General features: G+C 40.2%; 1 protein-coding gene across 1 annotated transcript in view; it reads right to left on the reverse strand.

The window, feature by feature from the left end:
* Positions 1–18,592, reverse strand: part of eda (ectodysplasin A) — a 56,982-nt gene extending 38,390 nt beyond the window's left edge. The window contains exon 1 of the mRNA XM_052109381.1: positions 18,191–18,592. Within this exon, the coding sequence (XP_051965341.1) occupies positions 18,191–18,502 (312 nt within the window). The 5' untranslated portion in view covers positions 18,503–18,592. The remainder of the gene's footprint in view (positions 1–18,190) is intronic.
* Positions 18,593–18,807: the final 215 nt, after the last annotated feature.

Genomic DNA, 18,807 nt, shown 5'->3' on the forward strand with positions numbered 1-18,807 from the left:
TGCAAAAAAAAATTATATCACAAAAACAAAGAGTGAATAAAGCCATGTTTTCATCCCTTGTTTTAAAAAGAACAAAATCATCACTACCGGAAAAAATTACCCACTGTGACACTTTTATTAATAAAGTACTTGCGGTATAGAGCACACAGACCAAACACCCTAGAAGAACTTTGTCTCATGTTTGGGAGTGACACCACGTCACACAGTTCTGGGAGCACTATGCGTGTGCATTCCTCCTTCCTTATGTCTTTGACATGCTAAACTATAATATACGTCAAAAGTGTCAAAACTGCTCTTCGGCAGTTCAAGTTTGTATTTGACTTATTTGCTCTGCAAACTCTATGCAGGCTTTGGCTTTTTAGACACCATTATTTCACGATGACCAGAGCAACATTTCAGATACGATGATTGGTCCTCTGGTTGGTCCATTTATGAATGAATCATTAATTAATCAGTCACATGCCTTTTTGTTTTTTTATGCACATCTTGTATTTCTAATAAATTCAATAAGAGTTTATTCTGTAAATGTGTTTCCATCATAGTTTCAGCACATTTCCTCTTACTGAATTAAAAAATAATGTCAACCTCAGGTGCGTTTTTATTTGCATCTTGGTGTTTCCATCCAGCAGTTTTATGCAATATCCCCAAATGTGCATAAAATACATGGATGTAAACCCAGCTACTTCAGCCTTAAGTGACAATTTAGGCTCATATTTTTCTTTCTTCTCAGCTACGGCACATAAGTTCTACAGTATATTTACAAGACGGCAAGTGTTACAAAAGAGCTTGCGTATGTGTGCAATTAAGCCCATTTTGACCCTATTAAACTTGATCTATTTCTGTCTGTCATCACTGTAGCTAAGCGACAACTGCAAAAACCTCCAGAACCATAGTTTAAGTGTGCATGCATATAAGTATTTGCCCTTTTAACTAAAACCAGACCCTGGGCTCCATTTGTTCTCTATCTCTTTCTCTCTCTGACACACACACTCAATCCAAGGGTCGTGTGTCTGGTGCCATAAGTGGTTTGTAAAGTGAGGCGTTTCCATTTGTCTGAAGAGTTTTGAGTGTTTGGAGGGATTAATACCAGCTGATGAACAGAATACAGCAGAAAAAGTGAACAGCTGCAGAGGGAGAGAGAGAGAGAGAGAGAGAGAGAGAAAATCAGGGACAGCTCAAAGAAGTCAATTCTGTCATCTGTTTGTCTTCACCCCTGAGCCTCATCTAAACTTCTCCGGGCACACAGTCTGTTTCTTTACTCACTGAATCAATAACACACCACCCCAAAATGACACACACATACACACTACTACAGAAGACATGACATACTTATTATACAGTAAATCTGGGTGGGAATATCTGGGTAGCGACTTGCGATACTATAATATTGTGATTGTAGTGTATTGCAAACTTTTACTCACTTGTTTCTAATTCATCTTCATTGGACAAACAGTGCTTTACGAAATGAGTACTAAACTGTCTGCTTTGCATTCTTGAAGAAAGTAAAGGCAAGTCAGTGTCAGTAAAGAAAATGATGCCAACATTTTTCAAGGTTCCAGCGTATTTATCATTACTCTAAAATCCTTGCAGTCCAGCTGTATGAAGGATCTGTATGGACATATACTTATATTCTTAGCCCGCTATGATTTTGCAGTTTAGTCAAACAGAAATAAGTGTTCGTCGGGTTCAATTCGTTTTTCCAAAAATATGAATGTGAAAAATCGAACTAAAATATAGATTTTTGGCATTAGAATATTGATACAGTATAGTTAAGTAACCCACCTCTAATTACATATGCACACAATTTTTAAAGACACATACTGCACACCAGTCTGCACAAATTACTTCAAGAGATTGGCACATACATTTTCACCCAAGTGTCCTAACATATAACATTAGACAGAGTCATCCGTAACTAATCCTGTGGCTTGGACTACATAAACACAGACTTATACACATACATCACAAATATTTATCCAGAGCATAAGATTAGAAACAAGAGATCACAGAGCCCCACGTAACTTCACAAATTTTTCAATTATTATCCAGTACATCTGAGCATATGTTCTGTTGTATGCAAACCATGACAGCTTCAAACAAAAGACTTAGCTCAACAAGCAAACTGAATACAGAATGCCCTCGACAACTTTAATCCCTCTTTCTCTCTCCTATTTTTGCTTTTCTCAATCATTCTCTCGTTATTTCTCTTGTCTGCTTATTTTTCTCCGTAGTCATCCTTCCTGTAAATTCTTTTTTTTTTCTCCATAATGTTTAATGTGCGAGTCACTAGGACTTGCTTTAAACTGGAGAAAATTAAACTTTGCGTAACACTAAAATATCCATATACAGTACATACACATAAATTATGCCTTTAAATGAATTCATAAATAATGACTATACTGTGCATTATTAGTACAGATGAACATGGCAGAGCAATATCTCCTGCGAGTATAAAATGTCTGTCGACTTCCAACTTTCATTTAAGCATTATTATAACTTACCATTTAAGTATTAACAATGATTTCAGAGTAGGGGGCCTGGGTAGCTCAGCAAGTAAAGATGCTGACTACCACAACTGGAGTCACAAGTTTGAATCCAGGGCATGCTGAGTGACTCCAGTCAGGCTTCCTAAGCAACCAATTGGCCCAGTTGCAAGGGTGGGTAGGGGTTAACCTCTTCGCCATAATGTGGTTCTCTCTCGTGGGGCATGTGGGGAGTTGTGCAAGGATGCCGCAGAGAATAGCGTGGGCCTCCACACGCACTACATCTTTGCAGTACTGCGCTCAACATGCCACATGATAAGCTGTGCGGATTGATGGTCTCAGACATGGAGGAAACTGAGATTCATCCTCTGCCACCTGGATTGAGGCAAGTCCCTAAGAGGATTTAAGAGCGCATTGGGAATTGGGCATTCCAAATTGGGGAGAAAAGGGTTGAAAAACAAAACAAAAAAACAATAACAATGATTTCACAGTAAGGGCTAATCTACCTACAAATTCATAACCATTTAAATCCTTAAATGTAAACATTTAAAATTTCCTAAATAGATTTTATAGCAGGCCCGTAGCGCATAACTGAAGACAGAGCACTAGCACAAACCGATGAACTGGTTCAATCTGTTCAACCAATGAACAGAACAGCAACAACCATTTGATTTGTCATTCCCCAAATTCAGCTGAATAGTCAAAGGTTTATAAAAGAAACAAACGCCGTTCTCCGTAGCTAAAGCTTTAAAAAGAAAGCGACTGATATTCCCATGCATAAAAGTATGTGCCAGCAGCAGAGTGTCTTTATTGATGAATATATACTTCAAGATTTAATTTGCTTTTCTGAGAACCTTTTTGAATTTGCCAGATTATTTCTGGTCCAAAAGACCCACCCATCAACATGCACGCATACACACAAACACAAGCTTTGGCTATCTTGATCATTCACAGATTCACACCATAATCAGTCTAGCTTTTTAGAACAATCTTTAAATTAACATGTGAGCTAATACCTTTAAAGAGAAATGTGTGCATACAATCACACACATGTTCCTGGAACGTGTTCAACATCTTGTTCAATGATGAGTCTCTGCTCCACCCTTACAATATATATATATTTTTTAATGCCAGACTTTAATGGCTTCATTAAAACACCTTAAAAAAACATTATTTTCTCTTGAGACATACTGGGACATGAGGGAACTCAGGGATAAAACCTTAATAAAGCTTTAAAGGTCTATATTGTATATTTTCCCAAGACATCCAACTTGAAAGCAGAGTGCCAAAAGGTATCAACACACCAACCAAACACAAAGAGGTATAAACTGAACAGTCAGAAACTCACTTAGAGTTGGTCACTTCGAGGAAGCAATTTTGCGCATTATAATCACATTATTCTGGCGTCATTGATACAGGTTTTTTTTTTTATGGCTGATGCCGATTTCCAGAGAGCAGGGTGGCCAATAGTCTGATACAATGCCAATGCTTATTTAGCACTATATTTACTCAATTTCACACAAAACTTTGTAAAAAAAACATCTTTCTTCTGATTTTTTTTTTATTCATCAAATTTTAGTAAATTTATTTGCACATGAAGAAATTGTATAACAGTACACACAGTAGTCCAGCAACAATGGATGTCGTGTCCACGTTAGCAATCAATTGTACATACAGTGCATAGTGTACATACTTGGCACACGTGAAGCACATTTACCTTGAAGTTGCACCAGAGAGTATTTAGCAGAGACGGGCCACTTCTATTAAAATGAATGGGAGAAATTAGAATGCCCAACTGCAGCCAACATTCAACAGATGTAGATAGGAAGTCCCACCTTACAGGTAAAAGATCCAATCACCTTTTAGAGATAGACGTCGCCTGTCAATCAAACACGCATGCACATTAGCTATAAAAGCTAGTAAAATTAAATTTTTTTGCATAATAGGAGGTAAAGAAGCACCATTTCTTGTACCAGTGTTGTCAGATTTTACTGCTGATTTTAATCTTTGATCATAATCTTGACCAACCGTTTTGGAGATTTCTGTCTTTCCCAATTCAAGTAGATAGGAGCTGCACTGTCACGACTGGAAATAGCCTCACTATGCGAGTAAGGGCAGCCGGTGGAGTATCTGGTGCCCCCCTAGGGAGTTGGTGCCCTACGAAGACTGCGTAGTAAGACAGCCTGATCATAATTACAAAACATTACAGATAATGAGAATGAACGTGATTGTGGGAGGTAGCCTACAGTAATAGCAACCACAAGCAAAGATTCATTGTGGAAATAAAAAGACTTGTGGCCTGAAAAATGACAAACTTCTGTATAGGCTGATAATATTTCACGCTTGCAAATTTCCTATGGATACTGCACAAACATGACATATATTTCTATAGTTGTATCTGCTGATTTGGATTAAAACATCCCATAAACGCTTTCGAGTCTAAAAATAAATGCTTGTTTGTCAGTTCCTTGTATTCTCCCATGCAGATTTTGTTTGGTCCACTGGAAACATTCCGTCTCTATTTAGTGCGCGTACTTGTTAAAAAATATTTAAAGTTCTTTATGCTTCTCTCTAATCAGTTGCGGACCCTGGTAGAGTATACGAGAGTGGCACGTGACCGCGCGCCCCCGCATAAAGACACGTGTTCCAATTCTGTATCACGCCGTGGTCCGATACAATAATTTATTTTAGTTTTGTAAGCTTTGTATTCATTTAATTCAGGGAATAATGCTATCATATTTGCAGATGGGTAACACTTTTCTCCAAGTGTTTTCAGCTTATTTATAAAAAAAAATTCTATTAAAAAGAAGAAAAAACACATTGAAAAAGCTTGAAGTAGAGTGATAATTGATCACAAATGTTGCGAGGAGCAGGTTTCTTTCCAAGTGAACTGGGATGCGAGAGAGCAGCGGATCATCTCATCTGGCCGTCCTAATAGCAGTCACACTATATGGCTGCGATGATCCATTTCTGACACTGCCAGAAATTCGTTGGAGGCTAAAGATCAACGCAAAGGGTATTAATCGGCCATCGATAAACGTGTCACACTGAACGTTGTAAGATTACAGATGTTGCCCTACAACGACAGAAATCCTTTAGGATTCTCGAAATTTTTCTCAGACGGCTGAATTGTGTCCAAAATCATACAGTGATTAAAGGGATAGTTCACCCAAAAATTTTAATTCTCTCATCATTTACTCACAAAAAAGCAAGTGGAATGCAGATCTCTATGGGTGAGAAACATATCAAAATGTAAGTCCTTTTCACTATAATGGTTTAATTCCGGTTGCTCTCCGATGCACGTCCATGAGGGGACACGATTCAACCTGCCTCTCACGTGACGCAAATTTGCTGGCATCTTCAAATAAAAGCAAAACCAATAAAGCTTGTGAACATTGTTCTCTTGTAAACTTTCGGTTGTATCGCGTCATTTCTCATGTGAACTGACACAAAATCGCTATAAGGTCACACGAGAGGCAGTGTCAACCGAGTCCACTCATGGACGAGCATCAGATGGCGAATGGAATCGAACAATTATTGTCAAAAGAACTTAAATATTTATCTGTTTTTCTCCCAAAGCGATCGTTTCGGTTTAGATATGGATTAATTTTACAATGATTGTCTTTGTTTTTGGAGCTTTACATTGCTGATCACAATCCACTTGAAATTTATGGACCTACAGAGATGAGACATTCTTCCTAAAATCGTTTGTGTTCAGCAGAAGAAAGTCATACACATCTGGGATGGCATGAGGTTGAGTAAATGATGAGAATTTTCATTTTTGGGTGAACAAAAATTAAGGATCTATTTCTACCTGATCTAATCGTTAAAAATGACTTTTGATGGTGTAAACTAAAGTAGTCAGGTTGATTTAGTCATATTAATAAGTTTGAATAATGGAGATTACCATAAAGATACCAGAAAAAAAAGTGTATGTTATCAAAGTCATTCTTGATTTTCAGATTCAAACTCAATTGGCAGTGACGTATGTCTTTGTGCAGGGTGTCCCATATAGAAACATAAGAGACAGTAATTCCCAGCATCCCTCAGATTACTCACTTCAAGTGCAATGCCCTTCGGAGTGATTAGGGCATAGTGATGTTCACTTTCAAATGGAATTCATCCTATGTCACTGTGGGCATTCCTAGTGGTCAGAAAGGCGAGCCGCAATCAAGTGGTTAGTATTTTATGTGAAGGACAGAGTATATGGTGATTCTGTTGAGTGCTTGGTGTCGAGGCTGGGCCGCACCTGTCTGCAATTTGGCACATACTCTTCTCCACCTGCTCTCTTGATTTATTCTCACTGGCTGGCTTTGTTCCCCCCTCCTCTGCTTTGCCTGGTGTAAAGGGCTCTATGTTGTGGCTTTTAAACAATTCCAATTAGAGACAAACCACAAACCACATGAAACAGAGAGCAAGAGATAGAGGCAGGGGTAGGAGAGAGAGAGAGAGAGAGAGAGAGACACACATCTGCTAAACAGCTTGACAGGCACTCAAATGAACATACAGCTCTTGGGTAGAAAAAAATGAAAGAGGTAGAGAAAGAGAGAGATAGATAAGTAGAAATTAATATGTGTATGTTTGAGTGTGTTTATGAAATCACTGTCAGTGCTTCAAAGTTAGTTTTTGATTGCACTGAATCCAAACCATTGATAAATCATCTAAATTTTTTTTCTTTTATTTTTTTAAAGCATCTTACAAGGTATGCATTTTTAACAGTCCATCCATTCCCTGAGACTCAAACCCACATCCTGGCATTGTTAAAGCACCAGTGGTGTAACATTCATGGTACACTACGAAGCACAATGTTATAGTAACTTGATGTTAAATATGTATTCAAATTAATATTCTTTTCATTAGGCCACAATGAAAATTAATACTTTATAATTACTGTAATTAATAAACTACTAAATACATAATACACAAACTGTTAAGCATTGTATACTATAAATAGTATGAGTGTAGTAATGTTCACGGTAACAAGTTACCTTGTATTACCATATATAGCCAACATAAAAATTAATGGTTATTTGTTTTATTTGTGTACTATAATGTGCTATTCGGTTTATAGTGAAATTGTCTTGTCTCCTCTCTCTCTCTCTCCCTCTAAAAGTCTTATTTTATATCACTAGGTCATCAGTTTGTATAGGTTCGAGGTGGAAAACATGTTTGTTGCAAATAAATAAATAAATAATAATAAAGATACTTGAAAAGTATCCATATCTTCAAATCCACCAACTTAAGAATAGAGTAGCATTCTCCATTTAGTGACCATCTTTAGCATTGACATGTTGGTCGTAGAATTTCTTCACCTCCTCTAGTGTATTAAATATGAAAGTTTCTTCCTTGTAGGTTACTCTCAAGTGAGCTGGGTAAAGCCGCTGAAATCATATGCCCTTCTGGAAAAACTAATGTTTAATGCCTTTGTATGAAGCACGTTTCCTTGACAGGGCAGCACTGAGATCTGGATAAATTCTGACTGTACTTTCCTTGTATTTCTTGCCCACGTCTTGCCCTTTGTAACACTTGCTCCTTGTCTTGAAATCGGAGGAAGCACACAATATAGGGGCGTGGATTATGGCCATTTGCCGACTTCTGTTCAGGTGATCTGTAAGTGTTGGTGGCTTGTCAAAGACCTCCGGGCCCATCATCTCTAGCAGCATTTCGGCAGCAAATGTGACAGGGTCTTGGCCAATTTCGCTACACTCCGGACATTCACAATCGGTTTTCAAAATCCTCAATGCGATCCAGAAGAGTCGAGTTCTGCTTTTATAGGGTTTTAATTGCATTTTCTACCCGACCTGGGATTTTGTTACAACCAAACGGCTTTGAAAACCATCTACAGTCTCTCACAATGCTTTGCAAAGGACCGATAGACTCCTGATTCAGAGCAGAAATATAATCTCTGATACTGATCCATGGTTTAGTTAGTTCAAACACCAGCAGGCCTTCAACACAGCCTGTTTGTTGGAGATAGAAGTTGTGGCCATGGCTGCTAGTTTGCTAGTGATGCTAGCGGTGGACCTCGTTGTCAGCGGAGCTGAAGCACAGGCTTGATTCTGCTTAGAATTGCTCATAATATAACAGTGATATTCTAGATTAATATAATTTACTTTATGTGCTGCATAAAACTTTTGATTTTAAAGGGAAGGTCAGGAGCCCTACTTCCTGATGCCTCACTCCAATCGCTATACCGAAATATATATATATATATATATATATATATATATATATATATAATATTATTATTTTCTAGATATTTACATTTAACAGGGATATACATTTACAGTGCAAATTATGGTTACTTCAGGGATGCTTGTGCATCAGCATTAGATGCTGGAAATGTCCTGCCCCTTAATGAAACTGAAAATATTATTGGTTAGTAAATATCCAATAACATCTGAAATGAACGTTCTGATTTGTGGATCAACTTAGTCAGTCTGTCTTGCCAGTGCCATCAGTTGAGCTCCCGTGTGCGTTTAGAGAGAATCTCTGTACACTTATCTCACATATAAAAATAAACAAACACATTTCACTCAACGGTGCTGTGGCATCGGGTTAGTAGATTGAAAAAGTTCTGGGTCAAAAGCCTACTTGCTGTTCTGGTGGCTATACGTATCATCACTTAATTTAGGTGGGCATATGCCGTATGCCTTAGACTACACTACTTGCTGGCACCATGTTCTACCCATTGAGAATTCTGTATCACATGGTCATGATTCCACTTGTACAACACTCACAGACTTTAAGAACAGCTTAAACCAGCCAAACAGTTCAGTGTAAGATCAGGGTTAGATGTCTTCACATTTTCAGATGTTCTTTAAACTGGGCTGGGGTGTAAATTATACCTGTAAATAAGAGTGTAAATTAGGGCTGATAATTATTTCTATTCCTTTTTTATTTCAAATGTACACATTCTGTGCCAAAAAAAGGTTTAAAATATAAATGTAAAAATATAAATTGCATGTGTTTTTTCACACAAGTATTTCTCCACAGTTGGAGTTTTTGTTAATACTATTACAGTTACTGTTCCTATAAAAAATATATATTTTCTAGAATTATATGTAGAATATCAATTATATACAGTTCAAAATGTAAAAGAGCACAGAAATAAAAGTGTATGTCACCGTCATCATTTTTATTTCCAGCCTATGATCTGCAGAGGGTGTGTGGAGTCTTTACAAACAGACCCCATACAGATGTGCATGTCCACACATACAGATCTGGGCAGGTTTAGATTGTGAGCATGTTATGACATATGGATTACATTATTGAGAGCAACATTTCATATGATTCTCAGAGGACCATCAAGAATATGCTGGTAATGACTCCAAAAACAACACAAACCTCTGCTCTCATCACAAACCACAGGGAGGTTCACATATCACAGACAACGAGATAGATTGTCCTGTTTAGTCAAGCCTCAAGTCATCTTCCTTTCTAATTTCTCTTTTTTTTTCCTCTACAACTCCAAATGGACCGAGGTTTCCCAAACAACACCCATGAAAATTATGTTTCCAAATTATCAAATATTCAACTAGCTATACTCAAATTAATTTGACATCCTTAATAAATCAAATGACACATTACAAACTTTTAATACTGAAACATCTAAACTGCCTTTGTTCAGAGGAGCAAATTCATCCGGAATGTCAGATTTTGAAATCTCACATAGTTCCTGTAGTATGGTTTGATAATAGGAGGCCTTGGCCTTAATCACACACATCAAGCATGACCTTTTGTCCTCTGGGTTTACAGTGACAGATTATTGTTTGGCCACAGACAATTAGATTTTTTCTGAAAAGCTTTCAGTCTGTGAACCCCCAGGTGAACCATACAGGTTTAAGATTAAACAGAGGGAATTCCATTCAGTGTAAAACAAACACACACACACACACACACACACACACACTCACATACACAAAGATGTCAAAACAAGGAAGCAAACCACCAGGAAACACAAACCATTGCTAAACGTTTAAACCACCCCACAGAGAGAAAATACAATATTAACAGATATAGACACACAAACACCACAACAGAGAGGCAGATCATTCCTCACAAAAGCCAAGCAAGACCAGAATAATGGCTGCTATTATACGCTCACTGTCAAACATACACACAAAGGGTCTAACAGACAAACTGACATGCATACACAAACAAACAAAAATACAAACATACACAAATATACAAAGCACACACACACCCACAAGGTTATTCAGGGATAGCAGTCCTGACTAGGGCAGCAACTAACGATTATTCGACTATTCTGCGATTATTGCAATGATTAATCATTACCTCATAACTGATTATTCAGCTTGTGAACCAACTTAAAAGGTTGTATTAAACGTACTTACTAACAATAAAGGGGACACAATCATCTTTTAAAAATACCTCTAAAATGCCGTTCAGTGAATTGAAGGGGAAAAAAATTCCCCACCTCCCGGGCGGAAAGAACACCCCTCCACGTTCACGGCGACTCCTGGGGACACTGCTCCATCCCTGGAGGCAGTCCTCCAGCCCCTGGCGGACGGAACGCCCCACCACGTTCTTGGGGAACAGAAGGGGTCTCCCCCGCCCCTGGTTGCGGTTCTCCCGCTCTTGGCAGTCGGCATCTAGCCCCTCCCCGCTCGCGGTCGGTCTCAGATCTATCTATCTATCTATGTGGGAAATGCTTACTCCGCAGCAGAACAAGCTGGATCAGCACTCCACAAAATGGCGGTGCTCCAGGGCAGAAATGAGTGATAAGGAAAAAGCCACTCTTTTGGATGCTCCAGTGTCTCCAGCCGACCTATTTGGCAGCTCTATGAATAGGTTTGCTGAGCGTTACATCGCGATTCAGCAGCAGTAACAGGCTATGAGACACTTTATGCCCACACAGAGTACATTACAGCCCGTTCACCCTCGCTCGGTTTCGTGCCAGCGTCCGACTAAAAGCCCCATACCAGCTGCCTCACAGGCACCTGCGTATCAGCACGCGCAGCGGAAAGCAGAGCCCGCGATTCACTCCGGGTCTGCTCCAAAAAAAAACTAAACACTGTTCCCATCTCCCCACTATTGTTTGTTGGCAAAGGAATATTGTTGTTCGCAATATTGTTCAAAATGTTGTTTCCGTGTCTTGCACTCAAATAAATGCAATAACAAATGCAATAAGTGCAAAAAAGAATAGAACATTCGTTGCAAATGCACGAGATGCTCACACACACTCAATAAAGAGCCACTTTTCCCTCTTCAAAGCACACACGTTATGCACAACCACTTTCCTATACTGAGCGTCACATCATATCATAGAGGGAGCAAACCAAATTGCCCTCTGAGCCCTAACAGATATTTCAGAAGGGGTGCAAAAATTATCGAACATGGTGTGGCAGGGCGAAGGGCGGGGCCGGGTTGTGATTCTACACACCCGGTCCCTTATCAGGCTAATCAAGCCTCCGAGAGGGATAAAGGCTGACTGCGGAGGATGGTGCGGGAGAGAAAGAGATTGTTTACGGACATGTCCGTCATGTGTATGTTTGTGTCTTCTGTTTAAGTTAATCATTAAAATATTATTTATATCGTCAAACCAGTTCTCACCTCCTCCTTTCCATGAAATACATTACACTGGTGCCGAAATCCGGAAAGGAGGAGGGATACGCCGTAGTAGAGTTCTCGCCACTACCGTCCACCCCAACAGAGCTGACCGCGAGGGGAGAAGGGGCTCCTAACCAACCGCCTGGAGCGGTCAGGGCTGCTGCCAGGGGCGGAGGAGTCCCCTACCAGCTGCTGAAATGCGGCGGGATCTGAGACAGACGACTGCGAGCGGGGAGGGGGTCGCTGCCGACCGCCAGGAGCAGGAGAACCGCTGGCAGGGGCGGGGGAGACCCCTTCTGTTCCCCAAGAACATGGTGGGGCATTCCGTCGGCCAGCTGTCGTCCGTTAGAGGGTGGAGGAGTGGCCGAGGAACAAGCTACGGCGTATCGGAGAATCGGGGGGGGACTACACGGTTACAGAAAGTACCCTCCCATTTTTATTATTTCTGATTCCCTCCCCTTGTCCCCTCCCTCATCCAGGTAGACGGGGATGACCTGCCGGCAGACGGGGCTTCGGGCACGCCCTACCCCAGGGAAAGAGGGGGGATGTACGTCATCCCGGGGGCTCCCATGCCTGAGAGAACGAGGGAGGAATGTGGCAGGGCGGAGGGCGGGCCGGGTCGTGATTCTACACACCCGGTCACTTATAGGGCTAATCAAGCCTCCGAGAGGGATAAAGGCCGACTGCGGAGGATTGTGTGGGAGAGAGAGATAGTTTACGGACATGTCCGACATGTGAGTTTATGTCTTTTGTTTCAGTTTATAATTCAAATATAATTTATATTGTCAAGCCGGTTCTCACCTCCTCCTTTCCATCAAATCTTATTCAAATCTTATACAAATCTTAAATATTATTATATTATCATATTAATAGAATTTCTAATTCTATTTCACATGACAGAAACCTTCATTTATTGATACAGAGTCCACTGAGCCATTTCCTCTTTTTTTAAAGTGGCAGGGCTTGTGTGAAAGGTCAGATGTCAGGGGTCAGCAAGTATCTGCACTGGGTTTCTTGTCCAAAGACAAAGTGAATGTGGTCAAAGAAGCAACAGATAACGTCAAAACCTGCAGCCTTTAAGCTCTGCATAAAGGGGAGTTAAGATGCATCCCATCCAAAAAAAACAACAACAACAGAACTGCAAAATGCATACTTCTGATTGTCAATCTATGCCCTGGTTTTGTGTTGTCTTTCACTTTATCTATCTATCTTTAATATCAATCACTCTTTCTGTCTTTAATAACTTTATCTATGTCTATCATCTATATATATCTATCCATCTGTTTTTTTATACCTAACAATCACTTTCTGTCTTTTAAATCTATCACTCTGTCTTTTATATCTATCTATCATATATATCAGTGTTTCTGTCTTTTATATCTACAGTATCTATTTATCTATTAATCATGCCGCTTTTATGTGTAATTTTAAAGCTTTTGTTCCCAAACTTACACACACATCTGGGTTGGCTGTTGTCTGGGACTCCTTAAATAGATCCAGCTGTTTAAAGTAAAGCCATTAAAGTCATGCAAACATTCTGTTTCTACAGCACACAGCTCTCTAACACCTGTTTGGCTGAGGTGAACCCGTTCTTAGATCCCTCATTAGTACACATACACACACACTTTTGTAATCAGACAGAGCAGTGCTCTGGGATATATGGCTAACACTATATCAGATCTAAGATGTTGATCAACAAGCAAATTCCTTACTGCTAACTCAAAGGACTCACACACTGAGTGTCTGTGAGAAACATGCATGTGTGTATTAGTTACAGTGGTAAATAGTTGAATAAAGAGTAATTAGAGTTTGGCTGACTCTGTCCATTAATGTAATATCCTGTCGCGGAGGAATCCCATACCTACAAAGGTTAATAAGGAATTGTGTGTGTGTATTAGAGAACTCACACTGTGATTTGGCCACCTGCCATAATGCCTGAGAGAGAGGACATTGAGGAGGAAAATATTCCCTTCTCTTTCCCATATTCTTACACACACACACACACACACACACACACACACACACACACACACACACTCTCTAACAAAGGAAGGGTCTGATCTACACTGTAACAGGTACGATCCTTACTGGAACACATACAGGGCTGATTAATACAGTAACAGAGATGGCTCTGATGTGTACTGTAATTAGAGGTGAACAGCATTTTTCCACAGCTGTTACTGATATTAAGTGCTACATGTGTAGACTTATACCATACACTGATACTTTCATTTAGTTAAAGAAAAGAAACTGTTTTATATATAGATTTTATATATACACTCACCTAAAGGATTATTAGGAACACCTGTTCAATTTCTCATTAATGCAATTATCTAATCAACCAATCACATGGCAGTTGCTTCAATGCATTTAGGGGTGTGGTCCTGGTCAAGACAATCTCCTGAACTCCAAACTGAATGTCAGAATGGGAAAGAAAGGTGATTTAAGCAATTTTGAGCATGGCATGGTTGTTGGTGCCAGACGGGCCGGTCTGAGTATTTCACAATCTGCTCAGTTACTGGGATTTTCACGCACAACCATTTCTAGGGTTTACAAAGAATGGTGTGAAAAGGGAAAAACATCCAGTATGTGGCAGTCCTGTGGGCGAAAATGCCTTGTTGATGCTAGAGGTCAGAGGATGGGCCGACTGATTCAAGCTGATAGAAGAGCAACTTTGCCTGAAATAACCACTCGTTACAACCGAGGTATGCAGCAAAGCATTTGTGAAGCCACAACATGCACAACCTTGAGGCGGATGGGCTACAACAGCAGAAGACCCCACCGGGTACCACTCATCTCCACTACAAATAGGAGAAAGAGGCTACAATTTGCAAGAGCTCACCAAAATTGGACAGTTGAAGACTGGAAAAATGTTGCCTGGTCTGATGAGTCTCGATTTCTGTTGAGACATTCAGATGGTAGTGTCAGAATTTGGCGTAAACAGAATGAGAACATGGATCCATCATGCCTTGTTACCACTGTGCAGGCTGGTGGTGGTGGTGTAATGGTGTGGGGGATGTTTTCTTGGCACACTTTAGGCCCCTTAGTGCCAATTGGGCATCATTTAAATGCCACGGCCTACCTGAGCATTGTTTCTGACCATGTCCATCCCTTTATGGCCACCATGTACCCATCCTCTGATGGCTACTTCCAGCAGGATAATGCACCATGTCACAAAGCTCGAATCATTTCAAATTGGTTTCTTGAACATGACAATGAGTTCACTGTACTAAAATGGCCCCCACAGTCACCAGATCTCAACCCAATAGAGCATCTTTGGGATGTGGTGGAACGGGAGCTTCATGCCCTGGATGTGCATCCCACAAATCTCCATCAACTGCAAGATGCTATCCTATCAATATGGGCCAACATTTCTAAAGAATGCTTTCAGCACCTTGTTGAATCAATGCCACGTAGAATTAAGGCAGTTCTGAAGGCGAAAGGGGGTCAAACACAGTATTAGTATGGTGTTCCTAATAATCCTTTAGGTGAGTGTACATTTTATATATAGCGGTTTTCACATAACAACAGAGTGGTCATATGACACACACACTCTTTCTGTGGTTTGCTTGCATGTCATATTTATGCTAATAGATTAACCACACTCACGCCTCCCTCCATCAATCAGAGTTGTCATGTTACATGCCTTCTAAAGATCTGACATGCATCAGTGCAATACTCACAAACACAAAAATATGCACGCACATGCACACAGTAACACGCAAGGACACTCCCCCCCACACACGCAAATGTCATGTACACACATACTTTTGCTCTGAGGCAAAAAATTTTATAAAAAAAACTTGATGATTGTGTTAAACCATGCACTAAACAATATCCAAAATAGTTTGCCAGATCAAAGCCCACAGGTTTGATCCTATGTGAGAGCCCTCCAAACTCTCATTGAGAAAGTTACTTAAAGGAATATTACATGTCCAATACAAGTTAAACTCAATCGACAGCATTTGTGGCATAATGTTGATTATCACAAAAAAAACAAAATATAATTTAGACTTGTCCGTCCTTTTCTTTGAAAGCAAAAAAATGCAAAAATCTAAGTTACATTGAGGTACTTACAATGGAAGTGAATGGTGCCATTTTAGGAGGGTTTATAGGTGAAAATGTAAAAGCTTATTATTTTATAAAGCACTTTAACTTCTGTTAAAACTCATGGATAATTTGAGCTTTAAAGTTGATTAAATCGTCATTTTAAGGTTTGTTGACATTACATTGTCATGGAAATTAAGTTTTAAATTTGGCTTTAACTTGACACAGAAAAGTTTAGTAAGTGATTTGATCACACTAGAAATCACACTAACACTCATATTGTTTATGTCTTGTGGCTATACTTTTGAAACAGCGAGTATTTTAATGTTTATGGATTGTCCCCATTCACTTCCATTGCAAGTCTCTCACTGTAACCATGCTTTTGCATTTTTTTAAGAAAAGGAGGGGCAAGTCAAAATAAATTGTGATAATCAACATCATGCCACAATTGATGTCTTAACTTGTATTAAACCTGACTATAGTGGAGGTTGCACCTGAAGCGTGTTTGTCTTGGATTTTATAATGACCATGAAAGTAAAAGGTGACTAAGGCAGTCATTCAACCCAACATCTCCTTTTGTGTTCTACAAGAAGAAAGTCATACGAGTTTGAAACAACATGAGATTAAGTCAATGATAACAGAACTTTCATGTTTGGGTGACCTTTCTGTTTAACTCCCTGTACAATCAGAGAGACATGCGAGGCTCATAAGAATGTCGTTCAAGCCACAACTCCACCCTTAACTATAAAATCTGATATTGGTTTATCAAGGAACATGTCCCACTGGGCAAAACCACAGCAAGCAAACTTGTTAACTAATATTGCCCTTTACACTAACTTTTACTGTACATTACAAGCATCCTCATAATTAAGTGTGGGCTGTGTCAATATCTGGTATTATTTGTACTACAGCACCCACACAAAAAAATCATGACAAAACTGGGAGAGCAACTGTATGTTGCTGGAGATATAAACAAACATAGTGCTTGATGTGTTCTAGTTTAAACCAAATAAGCTGCTTATTTAAGCAATAAGATGATTGATATATATAGCACCACGTATATAAATGTACATTAGATTTATTCCTTGGATTTATCTGTGTACCTATTTCTAAGTTTACAAAAGCAATTGACCTCCAGTGCTGCTAAAAACGCATCCCTGAGCTATGCCCTCTGCATCCAGCAGTAACGCGCTGCCCGCGGGGTGAACATCAGGAAACGCTGCGACGAGCATGGAGTTTTGCCAAAGGAATCAAACAAGAGTCCGGGCCAAACCGCAGCGACGGCTACATAAACAGCGACCTGTGCCGCCGACAGTAAAGTGCGTCTGATGAGGAGAGCTCGTAAAAAGGACAGATGTTGTTTAAACAGAACAAATGTCGCCCGCAGGTGAACGATTCACAGTTACGAGAAGCGCGTCACACCCGGGCTTTTGACGCACAACCTGACTGGGGTGAGAGAAAACTGAATAGGTGGTTGTCTTGACTTGGGTGCATGTGCCCTCGAGCAAGACCTCGTGCTGTTCTGGTAAAAATGTGTCAATTTCTAAGGGCCGTTCACACCGAACACGTCTTTGCGTCCGTCCGCATTTTCTTTTTTATTATTGTTTTCAATGTAAACATCCGCTAGACGGATTTCGTTGACCGTCGCGCCGCGTCTCGCGCAGATACCTGCGTTCTGTTATATCGTTGCGCTGCGTCTAGAACGCGTTGCGTCAACTAGTCGCTTTAGATAATGACAAATAATGAGTAATTTATTTATTTAGTATAACCTCTTAAAGTGATAATTAAATAAACTAAATGTTGTGACCCTTGGCATTTACTTAAAACTGACAATGTATCAGATACATCCGTCACAGTCTTAGAGATCTTTCTACCTACTTTCTGTCTCATTCACAGTCACTATTTAGAGGACGTGGACTCTAACAATAGGTCTCCAACAAGCAAACAATCAACTGGCCGGGGTGGGAAGACAATAAAAAGGGCGCCTTTGAAATTCTTAATACAATAACAGAAGTTGACGCACACTAAAAGTGTAGTTTTTAATTGTTTACTTGCTCTTTTATAGAACAACAGATAACTTAATTTACCAGTTCGCCTATTGTTGGGTTGTCGGTGTCCGGTAACCGGGGCTCTGGCGCTGTGGCTTCAAAGTGGGGCAATGTTGATGACATATCATCTTTGTTCTTCTGCGAAATCTCGCGTTTGAGCTCCGAGCGCAGGTCCAGGTAGCAGAAGAGCGTGATGAGGTGCAGAGATAGCGAGAGGATGAATAAACTCAGGAAGATTTTGCAGTTGTTACATTGGCTTTGGCACTCACACGCTGCCTGTGTGTGCTCTCTTCCCTCTAACTTCACCGGGTCGCGCTTCGGTACCATATCTGCGTGCAGGTCAGTCAGCATTGCTTCTGCACACAAAACTTCCTCGTCCTCTTGTCGACTGTTGTGTTCGGCTGGTCGCGGGGTAGACGCGCTTCTCTGCGGGATCACCTGGCTTCCTGACCTCGGACTGCGAGGATACTGGCTGATAACCTACTACGGCCAGTTCCAGAGACCAGCCCCCTAACAGCTGATTGGCTGCTGGTGCGACGTCATCTCATTGAAAATCCTCCCGCGGAAAAGTGGGCTTTTTTTTTTTTTTTAGAGCGCAAGGCACATACACACGCACACACACATAGGGGCGACTCGTCACAAATCATTGTAGTGGC

Source organism: Xyrauchen texanus, chromosome 3 (genome assembly GCF_025860055.1).
Source record: "Xyrauchen texanus isolate HMW12.3.18 chromosome 3, RBS_HiC_50CHRs, whole genome shotgun sequence".
In the NCBI taxonomy this organism is placed as follows: domain Eukaryota; kingdom Metazoa; phylum Chordata; class Actinopteri; order Cypriniformes; family Catostomidae; genus Xyrauchen; species Xyrauchen texanus.